We start from the raw sequence: 16,905 nt of genomic DNA, 5'->3' as shown, positions 1-16,905 counted from the left end.
GAAGAAGGCAAGCTGATGTCTGATTTGAGTCAGTTTCCTGTCCTTACTCCTTGACTCAGGACTTCAAGGGTCAAGGACTCTATTTCATCCACTGAAAGACACTGCTCCCTCATGGTGAAGCTTTAATTTAGTATTAAGTCTCAAAGAACATTTAAGAGTAATGTAAATTCTATCTATGGGCCTGGGGATGGAGCTCGGTTAGTAGCGTGCTTGCTTGCCTCGTATGCACAAGGCCCTGAGTTCAAGCCCACACGTGGTGGGTACGCCTATAATCCCAGCACTCAGGAGGTGGAGACAAAAGGATCAGAAGTTCACAGTCATCCCCAGCTACACTGTGAATTCAAGGCCAACCCGGGATACATGAGACCCGGTCACCAATTGGGGGTGGGGTGCAGGAATTTCTGTCTAGGTGAATAACAGGGAAGGAAGATTTAAATTTCTTTCCCAAAAGCAGTAGTGTATTCACTAGAAAAAAAAAATAAAAAACAAACAAATAAAAACCCTGACTTTTATAAAACATTTCTAAGAAACATTCTCCAAGGTTCCTCTGAGCCTAAAGCGAACAAAATTAATATCCATTCGCCCAATTGCCACAAAAAGGGGGTAAAAAAACGTCCTATCTATAAGCCGTTAGGCTTCCTACCCTAAAAGTTCTCAGTGCCCGTGGCTGCTCATTTGTGTTTGCTTTGTGAACATGACCTCGGTCTTCACACGGTAAGTCTGCTGTTTGCCTTTGGCCCCTTTACTGGCTCTTATCTATGGAGCCCTGCCACACAGTGGTGTGGAGCCACGCTGATGCCAGACAGGAAGCTGTCCTAGTGTTTGCTCACGGCACACAGAACCACCTGCTGGGTCACTATTAACCCCACAGTCACTTTCACATCTCAGAAAGGAAGGGGCTGCAGCGCAGGGCGCGCATTGGATGCCATACAGGAGACCTCGTGTGTTTGCTGAGCAGTTTCTATGATGGTTTATGCAAAGTACAAGGACTCTGAGATCCGCCTCTGTCTCCAACTAGTTTCCTACTTAAGAGAAATCAGTTCTCACAGCTACAGTTCTCCCTGCAGGGTGGCACAATTGAGGCCACATTGTTCTGCTTCCCAGGCCCAACCTGCTCGTGGGCTGATCCTATACCAGCTACCTGAAAACCTGCCCTGAGGAGACAGAGCACAGGGTCATTCCAGTAGCAAAACCATATCCACTGCCGTCTCTGTCTGATAAGAAAGGTCACATTAAAAAAAAAAAAAAAAAAATTAACTTTCTATTTCTAAGCATTTTGAGTAATTTTCATAACCTTGAATGTGCTATTTGTTCATATCTTAAATGTTTTCCAATGGGGGCTGGAGAGATGGCTCAGTGGTCAACAACACTGGCTGCTCCTGCAGAGGACCTGGGTTTGACTCCCAAGCAAAGGCTCACAGCCTTCTTTAATTCCAGTTCCAGGGGATCTGATGCCCTCTTCTGGCCTCCTGGGGCACCAAGAACACACTCAGTACAGACACAAATGCAGGCAAAATACCTACACACACAACAACAAACCAACAATAAAATAATAGTAATCTTAAAAACAGCATACATCTTTTAATGACCCACATACCTAATTTGGTGGTTGATGGTAGAAACTAGAATCATATCACTGGGGAATCGTTCTTGAAGGTAACTGTGGGATCCTGCACCCACCCACCCACCTCACCCCACCCCACCCCACCCCACCCATCATTTTGCTTTCTGGATGCAGGTCTAAAGCAATGAGACAGCAATTCACAGACCAGAATTTCCAAAACCATGAGCCAAAGTCAACCTCTTCCCAATTAAGTTAATCATATCAGCTATATCATCTATGCGAAACACGAATAACACAGAAACTGTAATAAACGCTGGAAGCTAAAAAACGGCATTTGAAACTCCTTCTAGATTCAATCACTCTTAACTTGTAGCGTTTACTGTGATCTTACCGTGGTGCCACCCCAGACTTAGGTTCTCGGTAGTGACATGGAGCATTTAATTCTGCACAACTCTCAAGCAGTCTGGAGAACTCGGCATTTAGGGGTTAACTGCCCAGATTCAAAGAAATGGCTTCGTCTCTGAAGAGAAACAAAACACAGCATTTGCCTGTCAGGGATGTTTGTAAGAATATTTTTGCGGTAATTCGTGTCTAGCCTCACATGTCACAATCACTCATCCATTGCTACTATCTCCTCCAGTGTGACACATTACTCATTTTTCCCTTAGACTATGGAAATTGTCCAGCCAACGTAAAATTATCGAGGATGATAAAGACCTGCCTCTGTTATTCCCAAATGCAATAATTAGCTCAAAGAATACCATCTCGTTCATAGCTTCATATCCTACCCACCCTCCAGATTATTCTGAGACAAAAAGGCAGACATCCAAGCATTTCACGTGTAGATAATTCGATACACCCTGTTCTAAAACATAAGGCAGTCCATTAGAGTACCTATTGCATACTAATAATTCTCTCTAATATCAACTACCAAACATTGCTCCGATTTCCAAGTGTCTTTCTTTTTTTTGTTTTTGTTTTTGTTTACCGAGACAGGGTTTCTTCTCTGTGTAGCCCTGACTGTCCTGGAACTCACTCTGTAGACCTGGATGGATGGCCTCAAACTCAGAGATCTGCCTGCCTCTGCCTCCCAAGTGCTAGGATTAACAGTGTTCACCACTACCACCCTGCCCAAGCATCTTTATAACCACCTGTTCTAATGGTTGAACAGAATCCAGACCAGGAGGGGGGGGATGGGGAGGGACAGGGAAGAGGGGAAAAGGGATACCCATACTTCTGCCATATTCTTGCTATCTCCCTTGTCTTTGGATCTCAGCATCTTTTCTCCCTCACAGTACACAAACTCTATCTTATTGGTACAGTCACACACTGTATAATACTTTATAACATTTAAACTAAGTTTTGCCTTCTCTTGCAAACAACTCACAAGACTGATGACTATGGGGGTAAAAAGTTGGATGACCAACACAACCGCAGGCCCACCAAGAAGCTTGCCCTGGGCCCAATGGCCTGAGCCAGACCTCTAGGACTCCTGGAGAGAACCAATTCCACAAAGCTGCCCTATGACCCCCACATATGTAAGGTAGCCCATATGCACATCACAGACACACTCACAAATAATAAATAAAAATTTGGGTAAAAAGGAGAAGTAAACCCAACTCAGAGAGCAAAAGCAGGATGTCACAACTCGATCTAGGACAGCTGTACGATGAGGACTGGGCTCCCATGCTGCCTCACTCCTGGCCACTCTGCTGCCCCGATGCAGCAAGCTTGTCCAGCGCCTACTCTGTCACCAGCTCACATGCCCAGCATTGTCCCCTGAAGCTTCCAGCACCCTCAGCACACACAGCCTTTCCACCTTCCGTCTCTCACTTTTGAACAAATGTATGACTACCCTGGAAAGTATTTCATTAAAATTTCTCTGGTTTTCCTTGGTGTTTATATTTTTACCAGGAGTGCAGTTTAGGGAGATGTCTGTATCCAAGGTATTTTATTCTTTTTTTGGGGGGGGGCAGCCTTTCTGCATGCTGATCAGATTTTCCTCTTGTCTCCCTACATACCATTTCTTGTGGGATTCACTGATGAAGAGAACTTTTTTTTTCCTTTAAGGAGAGTAATTTTTACTATTACTTTTATAATGTTGCTTTTGAGACAGTGAAGGGTCAGAAAGCTTATGTTAACTGCCCATGCTCAAGCTGTACAGGAGATCAGAGATAAGGGCACTGTTGTTGTTTTTTTTTTTTTTTTTTTTTTTTTTTTTTTTTAATTTAAGAGCTCAGATAAAGGAGGCCAGTTGGTATTTGACAAACCTATAGAGAATCCAGTACACAGTCAAGGGACAGAAGGCTTGACAAGCATGACTTCCACCTGCGGTGGGAGAAATGACAGACATGCAGTAAGTAAAGACAACAGAAGCCCAAACGAGGTCCTCCAGGCCCAGGTATGCTGAACTTAAATCCAGGGACTGGAGCGGACCACCAGACAACACTCTAAATCTCATTTTCCAAAACAATTTTTGAAATAATTACAGCACAAATGCCAGAGATTTAATTATCTTCATTTTAGTAAGACATCTGAGGTATGTCTCCATGATACGCATTCGTGTAGGAAATGATAAGCCAAAGCAATTAGGGCAAAAAATGAACACAGAATGAAGATAAGGGCTGCTCATTAGCATCCTCTCAGTATTTGTGTGCTTGGGATTCGTCAAAAGGTGGAAGGGGGGGAGGTGGGGATAAGGACGGTCCTCAACACGTGATGGGTTTGGGCTCAATATTAAGGGACAACTTGATTGCTTATTGCTCATGAAAAGTCTGCCTCCTGAAGGGTTTAGAGCCCCTGCTGACTTTGGGTAAAGGCTGGAGAGATGGCTCAGCCATTAAGAGCAAGTGTTGCTCTTTCGGAAAACGAAGGTTCAACTGCCAGCATCCACAAGGAGACTCACAACCATCCATAACTTCAGTTCTTGGAAATCTGAAGCCCTCTTCTGACCTCCAGAAGCACCAGGTGCACATGTGGTGCAGAGACATACATGCAAGCAAAACACTCATAGTATAAATAAAATAACATGAAAAACTCCTTAAAAGAAATATTATAGAAAACACTAGCATTCCTATACAATGTTGTGGAAAGGATTACCCTACTGGGTTTAAAAAAAAGAAAAAGAAAAAGAAAGAAGATTAGGGAAAATTACTTGGAGGATTCCAACTTGAAATTGTAAATTTACACTTCAAATATATTTTTATATTGTTCCTGAATGCCAAACATGTAGTAACCTAGAACTGTATCATGCTTCAACCAAAGACAGAAATGTACTGCAAGACATCAAATCTGGCCTACTACTAAAACTATCCTGGATCCCTGTAAGGTCTCATAAAATGACACAAAACAAAATGAGGGGGCAGGAGAGATGACTGGGAGGTTAAAGGCACTTACTACTCTTCCGAGGACCTGAGTTCAAGTCCCAGCCCTGGCAGCTGTAACTCCAGCTCCAGGGGCTCTTTCGCCCTCTTCTGGCCTGCACAGGCACTGCACCCACATAACACACAGATACCCCTAATTAAAAATAAAAACAAATGTCTTTTCAAAGTTACATTAGCACTCTCCCAGCCTTTGTAAGCAGGCAACAGCGCTCATACCCACTTGTAATCATCACAGCTCTTACTTGTGACATCCAAACCAATATGGAAAACACAAACTGCCACAATCTATAAACCAAAGACTTTGTGAGTGTACCCATCCAATCACAAAGAATTAAGTGGACAATGAACACATCCTGTGAGTCACACTGGTAAGACATTATTAAGATGAAAACTTTACAGAAGCTTTGCCACCCATTTAATTGCCAAAGAAAAATAATGATCATAAAACTACTAGTGACAATATCACAATTCAAACCTCTAGTCACTTTTGATGTAATTATTTAGAAATGTTATGGTTTTTATTACTTTTTAAAAATTATCTATTTTTATGAGCATTAATGTTTTTCCTGCACGTATGTTTGTATGAGGATATCTGGTTCCCTGGAACTGGAGTTATAGACAGTTGTGAGCTGCCATGTGGGTGCTGGGAATTGAACCCAGGTCCTCTGGAAAAACAGTCAGTGCTCTTAACCTCTGAGCCATCTCTCCAGCCTCAGTTTTTATAACTTTTTTATTTTGTTTTATTTATTTATTTTTAGTTTTTCGAGACAGGGTTTCTCTGTGTTGCTTTGCAACTTGTCCTGGAACTCACTCTATAGACCAGGCTGGCCTCGAACTCACAGAGATCCATCTGCCTCTGCCTCCTGAGTGCTGAACTAAAGGCGTGTGCCACCTACACCTACCTGGCTTATAACTTTCTAAAAGCGGGTTTATATTTAAACTTCTGAATTGCTCTACCACCTTTCATAAGGTTTCAATTTTTGATATGTTGTGTGTGTGTGTGTGTGTGTGTGTGTGTGTGTAGGTCAAAAGACAACTTACAAAGTTGGCTCTCTCCTTCTACTATGTTGTCAGTCTGTCAGTGCCTCTACCCACTGACCTATCTTGCTACCTCCAAAGTTCTAATTTGAAAGAATATGAAAACAAATTGTGTTGAAAATCATCTCAGATTATAGCATACAGGATGTTGTATAATGATCTGAGCTAGTATAACCAGGCAGAACCACACAGGGGGAAGGTGGGGAGAACTCCTAATAAATCTCCTGCTGACAAAGCAATGTCCTCGGCAGGTAAATTTGTCAACATTCTGTTGACTTTGCATTTTTTAGCCAGAACAGTGGTATCATAGTACTTGATCTAAGAAAAGCAACCAGCAGATTTTTCATTCACAATGTTAGAGAATCTTCTAGAAATATTTTACTATTTAACCAAATGAAAACACACCAGTGTATACATTTTCTTAAGTACTGATGAATGAATACACATTTTTCGTACAATTTTCCTATCATATTTCTATGTTGGCACAGGAAAACATGGCATGAAATCAAGAATATATCAATAAGGATATTCTCTGTGTCCCCAACCAGTCTTAAGAAGCAAGAGAGAACCCTGAGATTCAATGCAGAGGGATCCTAGTAGACATCAACGCAGAACATGTCTCCAATGCACAACTGTCCTTCTACTCCCAACTTCTAAAAATCTATGGTGATAACTGCACTGCACATAAACTGGCAGAAACCACATAGCTGATGAATGTTTATAGACTAGAGCCATCTGTGGTGAATGGAGTGAATAAATAAAATCACCCTCTATACGAGTGGTTCTCAACCTTCCTAATGCTGTGACCCTTTAACACAGTTCCTCATGTTGTGATGGCCCCCAACCAAAAAATTACTTTCATTGCTACTTCATAACTGTAATTTTGCTGTTATGAATCGCAATATAAATATCTGATATTTATGCAGGATATCTAATATGCAAGCCCTGTGAAAGGGTCTTTCGACACCCAGGGGTGGTGACCCACAGGGTAAGAACCACTGCACTACAGTGTACCACTTATACTCTAATGAGCATTTGTATATTCTAAACTTAGCACTGTGCTCCAATACATATGAGACAAACACAGAGAGTCAAGTGTGGGTTCCAGCACCCACATCCTAACCATCCTAACCTCCCACAGCTCACGACCACCTGTAACTACAGCTCCAGGACCTCTGACCTCCTCAAGCACTGAACGTGTGTGTATAAGCCCCATAGATAACATACACACACACACACACACACACACACACACACACACACACACACGAAAATAATAAAAACATGTAACTGGAAATAATTAAAATACACAATTACCTCACTTTATGGAATTGAAAACATCAACTATAAAGTAAAGTTCCATCCTTTAGGGAAGGGGATATGGCTTTGTAGGTAAGAGCACTTTCTGTATAAGCAAGAGGTTATGAGTTCACATCCCCAGTACCATAGAACAGCCTGACGTGGCCACTCATGCACGTAACCTCTGCATTTGGGGAGTGGAGATCAGGGCTCCGGGAGCTCACCTACCAGTCAGCCCAGCTGAAATGGTGAGTTTTGGGTTCAGTGAAAGAACTTGTGTCAAGAAATAAGGTGGAGAGTGACATCCTCTGTGCGTGCTCATGCCTGGAAGCATGTAGCACACACACGTGTATGCACACACACCCGGCAATACTAAAAACTCCCTCTGTATAGATACTTTTGATAACCACCACATACGGTGCTTTCCCAAATTATGCTGTTCATACTACAGAGGAGCAGTCTTCAATTTTCAATAGATTATTTCTTCTATTCCATCCACACTGCTCAGGAATTCCTAGACAGTCAGATTATAGTGCAGTAATCTTGTCCTCTCTAGAATAACCTGACCTAACCTCTTCAGTTTCCCAATTATTCATTAATTATTCTCCAAGTAGCTTCAGTTATGTCCCAAACCTGCAGTTAAGTCTTCCCAGAAGTTACCCAAGAAGATGCTAGAGATACATTCAAGAAACGCAATGAAGCCTACCATTTCAACAAAAAACATACTTTTTTTTTTAAAAAAAACTTTTAAAATGTTATTTACTTTGTGTGTACATGCATGTTTTCATGCATAATATGGCAGATGTGTGGAGGTCAAAGGACAACTTGCAGGAACTGGTTTTCCACTTCCTCCCTGTAGGCTGATATACCCCACTGAGGTCCTAAGGCTCAGCAGCACCTGCTTTTTTCTACCAAGCAATGTAGTCAGCCCAAAACTATTAATTAGCCAAATTTTTTTGGTTCTTGGTTGTCACAAAAAGGGAACATGTGAACCACTGGGGGGAGATGTCATTTTTATCTAAAAATGTCATTTAAAAATGAAACATTTGGGGGATCATTAAGGACCCTGATTAATGTGCACATTTATTGTATCCATAGTTTTAAAAATGAAATTATGGAACTTGATTTATCTAATTATGACTCTGTGGTTTGGTAAGATCAAACATCAAGGAAAACTCATACAAATTTTTAGAAGCCTAATTTATATGCTTTTATACAAATAATGTGTAATGTGAGTTTTTCATATCTATGTGAGTTCAGGTGTGTGAACACATGATTGTGTGTGTGTGTGTGTGTGTGTGTGTGTGTGTGTGTGTGTGTGTGTGTGTGTCCCAGAGGACAACCTCAGGTAACATACTCAGAAGCATTGTCCACCTCTTTTAATATAGTCTCTGGCCCAGAGCTCATCCATTCAGCCCCAGGGATCTACCTGCCTGTGTCTCCAGTTTGTGGGACCACAAACCACCACACCCAGCTTTTCCATGAAATGTTCTGGGGTTTGAACAAAGGTCTCCATACTTGCAAGTTAAGCACTTTACTGACTAGGTGATCTCAGCAGTAAGAGAGCGTCTAGGCTAATCCAACTTTTAAATTAAAGAAAGGGAGAGTACCAAGCACCTCAAAGTCATGAAGCAGGCAAGGGCCACAGCTTCATAAATCTCCCTTCTTTCTGTTTATTGCTTCCAACAAACTGAGCAAAGTCTGACAGCTATTAAAAAAAAAAAAAAAAAAAAAAACTAAAAAAGCACAAATGCCCACTGAGGAATTAGATGACCTACTTTGCTCAAATTTATTGCACCAACTCAACTTCTCTAAATTCAAGGAAGAGTGATATTTGCCACCTTCAGTCTCACCACTTGTATCAAGAGGTTTTTAAAAGGTCTATCATCCTTCATCCAGTAATGACATTTCTCAGAGCAAATTCTAGAAAGATAATCAGAAATGCACACACAAATATATTTTAAGGGATGGCCACAAAAGGGAACCTTTGCTGGCCTCAGGGGCACCCACCTTTAATACCAGCACTCAGAAGGTAGGGGCAGGCTGGTCTATGCATCAAAAACAACAAGGGCTGCATAATGAGACCCTGTGTCAAAAAAAAAAAAAAAAAATGAGCACCCTTGTACACTGCTGGTAAGAATGTGAAATGGTCCAGCCACTATGGAAACTGGCCACAAGTTTCCTCAAAAGTTAAAAGTGACCAACTATGTGACTCAGCTTTATTAAGTTTATCTGAGTTACAGCACCAAGGTCTGCCCATCAATGCTCACAATGGCTAAGGTATGAAACCAACATAGATGTTCATCAGTAGGAGAATGGAGCCAGAATAGGTGGTGCATACACAATGGATGGTATTTTTCATGCACACAGAGGAATAGTTGACAGACAAATTAATTCATCTCCCAACCCTCATCAGAGATGCTTCTCTCTACAGTAGAGGGTGATTAATTCAGAGACTCACAACTGGGCAATGAGCAGGGAATAAGAGACTATGGAGTTCTCAGCTCTCAACAGTTACATCTACATCATACCCCCTCCTCCCAAGGCTCAGGATCAGTGCAGGAGAGGGAGGAAAAAAAGACATGAGACTCCAAGAAAACAGATATCTGCAGGAAAACAGAGTCTGTGCACAGGAACTCACAACAGCTGTGACTGTGTGGGGAAATGTCCCCCTAAAGGAGTGGCACTATTAAGAGGTGTGGCCTTGTTGAAGTAGGTGTGCCCTTGTTGGAGGAAGTGTGTGGATGCGGGGGCAAGCTTTGGGTCTCTTTTGCTCAAGCTTCACTGAGTATGACACTCAGTGTACTTCCTGTTGCCTGCACTGCATATCGACATGTAGCAGCTCCTTCTCCAGCACCATGTTTGCCTGCACACTGCCATGCTCCCTGCTATGATGATAATGAACTAAACCTCTGAAACACTAAGCTATCACCTCAATTAAATGTTTTCCTTTATAAAACTTTATAAACTTTATAAAACTTTATAAAACCCTAAGATAGACTGCACGCACAAGACCAGGCCAGCCCAAATGCCAGCACAAACAGGGGAAGGGCATGAATTCTCCCCCTGGCTGAGGAGATATTGGTAACTGATGGCTATTGAGGGAGGAGATCAGTTTTCTTTAGGGATCGAACCCTGAGAGGCTCCTCTTGCTCCAGTACATGGTCCTATGCCCACGTACACTAAGTGTACTCAATGGGTTAAGAGCAAAGCACACAAAGTTGGGAAAGAAAAACAAGAGGTAGAAGTAGGGAAGAAACTGGAAGCTAGGGGAAGGGGAAAGTTTTGACCAAAATATATTATATTTAAAAAACACATTATATATGAAAAAGACATTATATGCATGTAAGAAATTCTCAAACAATAAAAAAGAATGACATGTTGCTTCCAGGAAAATGGATAAAATGGGAGGTAACCACAGCAAGTAGGTGAAGCCATTCTCAGACAGACAACTACTACATGTCTCCTCTCATCTGTGGTTCCCAGGTTTTATGCAGACACATAAAATTATAAATGTACAGGTGGCACAAATGTAGAAACAAAACTGTCCAGGGGACAAAGAGAACTAACAGGGGGAGGCAGGGAGGATGGGGGCTAGAGGGAATATGCTTAAGTACATTGCATACTTGAAAATTACCTTATATGATCTGGTGTAAAAAAAGGAATGTTTAGGGTATTCAATTAACTGTTATTCCCAGGGATAAGGAACTGTTACAGTGGTCAAAGAATAACACAGAGGACCAGCTGGAAGGGAAAAAAAATGATATACTCAAAAGATGAAATATATCCAGTTTAAAAAAACAAATACACTCTTGACTAACATTGCAACTGTGTGTGTGTATGTGTGTGTGTGTGTGTGTGTGTGTGTGTGTGTGTGTGTGTGTGTTTAAGCACAAAGAGAAAAATCAAAATATTTATAGTAACTTCCCAGGTACTGAAGATAAAATTACAATTAAATGCAATGAACAGACCCCGAAGGTGTGACTCCATCTTTATGATCGAGTACATTCATTTACTTGTCCATAAATAAGGATGATAAAATCTCTCAGGACTACTATGAGAATTAAAAATGAAAAGCATTTAAATCGTGCTTGGCATATGATAAGCAATCTCGGTTTGTTTAACATATCACAGATGCTATCAACAGCAAGCAGCATTTGCAACAATTCCCTAGTAAAGTAATAAATGAAAATCTGTCAAAATTCTAACACCTAAGAGGCTAGAGAGGTGGCTCAGTGGTTCAAAGAAGTTGTTGTTCTTGCAGAGGGACTGGTGTCTGGTTCCCATCACTCACATGGCAGCTCACAACCATCTGTAACTCCAGCTCAGGGAATCTCACGCCCTCTTCTGGCCTCCGTGGGCATGGCATACACATGGTATGCACACATATATGAAGGAAAAACACACACATAAAAAAGTAAATAAGGAAATATTTTTAGAGATTTTTATTTCATGTGTACGAGTTGCTTTGCCTGCATGCGTGGACGTGCACAACACACACATCTGACAGAAGTCAGAAGAGGGAGTCAGAACCTTTGAACTGGAGTTACAGCAGGGTAACTGTGAGCAGCCATGAGGTTACTGGGAATCAAACCCAAGTCCTCTAAAAAACGTGTGTTCTGAACTGCTGCTGGGCCATCTCTCCAGCCCCAAGGCATATTTCCTTAACGTTAAACACCTATAGTTCAATAGTTATACTTAATGGCCTAATAGGTTCATAGTAATGTCTGGGTTAACCATTTAGCTTTGTCCATTTCCAGTGGTGACTGCACAATATTTATCTTCACTTGCTCCTCTCCCTACCATTAGCTTTAAGCTCCGTTCTTCGTGGCTGCATGTAATATTGCTGGATCTTGATTGGCAGTTTGTGTGCACAGTTTTAATTTTCCTCCTCAAAAATGAGTCTTGAAACAGAAGTGCTATCTCAAATGGTATGAAATGTCCTTGGCTCTCCTCCCAGACTAACCTGTCTGTGATGCAGGCACACGCTGGCTGCCCCAAAGTGCTGAGTTAGCCCTTTTTTGAAACTGCTGTAAAGGCCTTAACTGGTGTTTCATGCACGTGTCTTATTTTTTGGTACAAGTGCTTGTTGAGAATGTCTTGGTTCCTTTCATTCCATTTCAAAAATCTTATTCTTTCTCGGCGAGACCGCTCTGGGGTAACGGCTCTTGCCTGGCTAAGCCTGGCGACTTGAGTTCGATCCCCTGGCCCCGTGTGATGAAAGGAGAGACCTGACTCCCACAAGTTGCCCTCTGACCTCCACATGTGTGTACACAAGTCTGCATGTAACACGAGGCAATGTACTAATAGTTAATATCTCTCTTTTCCTTTGGATCACTACAGCAGCTCCCCCCTCACTTAAGTTTCAATGTTGCTATGTTTTTATAAATACCTATGTTTCTATAAATTCTCCAAAATGATGAAGATTCTACTTTATCAGCTAAAACCGGAGTCCTTGTCTATTAGGACTCCACACTGAAAGTTTTGTTTTGTTTTCAAGACAGGGTTTCTCTGTCACACTGAAATATTTATGGATGGAGTGTTATGACACAGGGCATACATCAAAATAATCAGGGGCTCCGGAAAAGAATGGTGCAGAGGTCACAAGAATAGGATGGGAGTTTGAGATAAGGGGCAGGCACACCAACACCCATTCTTCAGTCTCCGCTCTCCATCTAATTTTTTTTAACTACATTGTTTTTTTGTTAACCTTTAAAAGTAGACATGTTGATTAAAATAACGTCTATAAAAACACCTCTACCAAGATCATCAAAGGCAGATAACTCAATGATTATAAAAAGAATGGGACCAAAACTATTTAAGGCAAAGTCAAAACTGAAGTCAACAGCTACTGCACCCAGCATCCCAACAGGACTTGTCACAGATAGAACTCCCACAGATAAGAACACACTCCAAGGCCTTTGCCTTCGGCATGCCATTCTGGCTCTCTAAGACAACCTCAGTATTTATATCGTGCATTGCAGGAGCACAATCGCGCCTCTGTATGTGCCCACATGAACATTTGATAAGTCATTTTACTATGTAGCAGCATTAAATAATCCAAATTCTCTTGGTGCCTAAATCATATCTTGGTATCAAGCTGGGCACATCATAAACAACACTTGCAGATTCACAGCTTGCAACAACAGAGCGTTGCATTGGTATCCAGAGGCATGTGAGCTAGGCCAGCATTTAAAAGGGGGTGGGGGTGGAGTCTGTACACATCCTTTTCCAGGATATACATGAGGAAACATCACCTGCCTAGTACAGAAAGCCTTTGACCTTGGAGTCAGGTGACAAAGGTGAGGGACTAAGTAGCTTTTCTAAGGACAAAGGGAACAAGAGCTACACCCAAACAAGGGGTGAGAAGACAGGAACAAGGGAAGTTTCTCAGGCTCTTCGCCACAATTTTAAAAATGTATCAAGTGTATTCACAGTATGTTTCTTTAACAACCTAGTATACACATGGAGTTATTTGGAGCACCCTGCAGTATACTGTGATCACCTCTAAATTACTTAGGGGGGAAAAAAACAGTACTTCCATCATTCTCCATGAAAATAATTTCTTCCAACTGGCAAGGAGCAGAGGCTGAGTCTCCTCCCATTACTGAGCCATGGACTGGTTACAGTGGGGTGGGATTCAAGGAGTTAGTGTATAGAATTTCCTCTAACACTTCTTCCTGCCGTAAAACCCTGTGGTTCTGAGATGGGGCTTAGGCCTGAGAGCCACTAAAGGGTGCACACACCAGTTCGCTTCCTGAACACCCTGGCAAAGCTGCTCTCCTATAAATAGTCAAGCACGAAAGAAACATGTGTTGAATTCAACCGACAATATGCAAACTATGCATAACTGTCAGAGTGCCCACACACTATCAGGTATCATATTGTGTATTATTTGAAAACTCATAAACAAGCTCTAAAATGTTCTTTAAAAACTGTCTATTTTATATGTGTGTGTGTGTGTGTGTGTGTGTGTATATATATATATATATATATATATATATATATATATATATACATACTATATGTGTACTAGCTTTTAGTTTTGATGGTACTATTTTTTTTCTTGTTTGTTTAGTGAAAATTCATTGTTCATGGTTTTTTTTTTTTTTTTAAGTAAGTAAAACTATAGGCTCAATACAAAAGAAAACAGCAGCAAATTTCAGTCCAGACGTGATCTCTGACCTCCGGCAATCCCAGTCAAGCAGCTCTTAGCTGCACAGGCAATCCCAGTCAAGCAGCTCTTAGCTGCACAGTCTCCTCTACTTCTTATCTGAAAAACAATGGGTTGTTCAAAAATAAAACTTCTATGTGGCAGAGTTGCTCCTGTATACATTAACTTCCAATACTTCATTAATGTCTAATTTACACAGAGACAGAATCTACTTAAGGGCTTTTGATTTTGATCCACAATCAAGTGTTTGCTAAGAACAAGATAATTCCTTGTAGTTTTATACTATAGAAACATAAACACAAGGTAACATTTCTCATGATCTCCTGAAAATTACAATTCAAATTTACCTTCCTATGACCTTGACTATTTAAATTAAATTACTTAGAAAGTATCGGGAATTTTACCCCCCAAAAATATGTGGTTTCTATTTTTCAAATGGAGATGTTTCTGTAACTTCCAAACATTATTTTTATGAGGGACAATTTTAAAACCCAGCTCCAACTCAGTCCCCCTCTCCAAACGTGAATTGCTACTAACATGAAGTATAATTTAAAAGGACGCACAGAGGAGCCCTTCAATAAAGAGAAACTGACTGCTTTCACTCCAGCAGGAGGACCTCTGTGAGTTTGAGGCCAGCCTAATCTACACAGTAAGTTCCAAGACAGTCAAGGATATGGGAAGGAGAGAGGGAGGGGGGATCTGGAAATGGTATCTTCGGGGTTGGGCTGGGAACAGAGCTCAGTGGGCAGAGTGCTTGTCAAATAAACTAGTCATGTGGTACCCATGTGTAACCCAAGAGACTCAGGAATTCAAGGTCATTCATGGCCTCATCAAGGTCAGCCAGGCTGCCCACGAACCTGTCTTTCTTTTTTTTAAGGGCATCTCTGAATTGGCTATTGCCATGGCATTTCCACCCATCAGAAGCTGTGTGTCTCATATTCATCAGCCATCCAAGAGAGCCCCCAGAATCTACAATGAATGGCATTTAGCTACACAAGCCCCCTTAAGGGGTCTACAGACAAAGCAGAAGACAGACATGCATATATTTCAGGTGCTCTGAAGTTAAGAGTACATCTGAGCCACACAGTCCTGCACAAAAGAGACAGGCTTCAGCTGAAATGGAGGAGGTGACAGCCTTCCCTGCTCCAAGACTAATTGGGGAAACAACTTCTATCTCCAACTGCTTCCTGCTTCTGTGTAGAGAGCTAAGAAAGAGATTAATTCTTTTTCTTACTCTTAACATATTTTTATTAATTTCTTGAAAATTTCACTTAGTCATACAATGCATTTTGATCACATTCACCTCTCAATCCCCCCCCCAGCTCCTCCCAGATCCATCTCCCACTCCAAACCGCTCATTCCTCAAAAGCCTTTTAAGTTACATACTTGGGCTCAATGGTACCACCTCGCTGAAAGTCTCCCTGGCACAACTCCCAGGGTGCCTGGCCCTATGGCCAGATGCTATCCTGTACCCTGAGTTACATAACACCTCTTGGCTCTGCCCTCTGGAATTGGCTATCTGCTACTGCCTCCTCCCCACATTTATGAAAGAAAGTATTGTGCTCGACACTGATGGTCCCAGTTGATGGGCCCCTCCCTAGAAATGTCTAAAAGATAATAAGTAATTTATTCAGATCAACATCCTCTATACAGAATATAATACATTTCAAAGTTGGCAATAAAACATTCCAAATAGGCTTGGTCACTACAGATGACGACATAGAACAAACAGGCTACAGAGCCTAATCCTCCCCTCTGACTCCACACACAAGCAGGCTTGACTCTGCACGGTGGTTGACTTTGGTCTATGACAATTACAAATATAGGAGGGGAGAATTCAGAGTTGGTTCACTGCACCCTAAGAAATGACACCCTAGAAATGCCAACCATAAGCCAACAGTAACAACAAAACCAGCACCCGTCCCTGACAGCCCACCAGGTGGGGTGCCCCAAATGCATTCTTCATTTTAACCCAACTAACCACAACTTGTGTAGAAGCTCAACTTTACAGACAGGGGAACTGAGAACACTGTTCAATGAACTCTGAAATACCAAACATCTGGTCCTTTTAACAGAAAGAGCTGCTGTATGGAGTTGCGTGCGATTAAGCACACAAAGGCAACCTTGATTCCAACGCATTTAACTTCAGAACTCTCAAAACAGGACAGTTACACATAATTAACACATAATTTCTACTGAATATTTCATGAAATAAATCAAGCCCATCAAACTGAAAGAAACTGTAGTATGACCAACAAATCAGAGATTGTTTTATATTTCATAGACTAAATCTAATTCTTTTTTGGTGCAGTCTAATTAATCATGTCCAGTAAACAACTTTGTGAAGGGAAGTGTCAGCCTCATTTTAGCCATGATTCTTAAAAGTAATCTCCAGCCTAAAGCACAAACATCCTGAAGGATACTAACGTGTTTAAACACTGTGACTG

The 16,905-nt window shown here is 41.5% G+C and overlaps 1 protein-coding gene across 1 annotated transcript in view; it reads right to left on the bottom strand.

Annotated features, from left to right (window-relative positions):
* The window catches only part of Fryl (FRY like transcription coactivator), a 228,747-nt gene that overhangs the window by 166,828 nt on the left and 45,014 nt on the right, over positions 1-16,905 (bottom strand). Inside the window, exon 3 of the mRNA XM_051198380.1 lies at positions 1,956-2,084. Coding sequence (XP_051054337.1) covers positions 1,956-2,001 — 46 coding nt within the window. The 5' untranslated portion in view covers positions 2,002-2,084. The remainder of the gene's footprint in view (positions 1-1,955; positions 2,085-16,905) is intronic.

The sequence above is a fragment of the Phodopus roborovskii genome, unplaced genomic scaffold, assembly GCF_943737965.1.
Source record: "Phodopus roborovskii unplaced genomic scaffold, PHOROB, whole genome shotgun sequence".
Lineage (NCBI taxonomy): Eukaryota > Metazoa > Chordata > Mammalia > Rodentia > Cricetidae > Phodopus > Phodopus roborovskii.
This window is presented reverse-complemented; position numbering and strand designations above follow the sequence as displayed.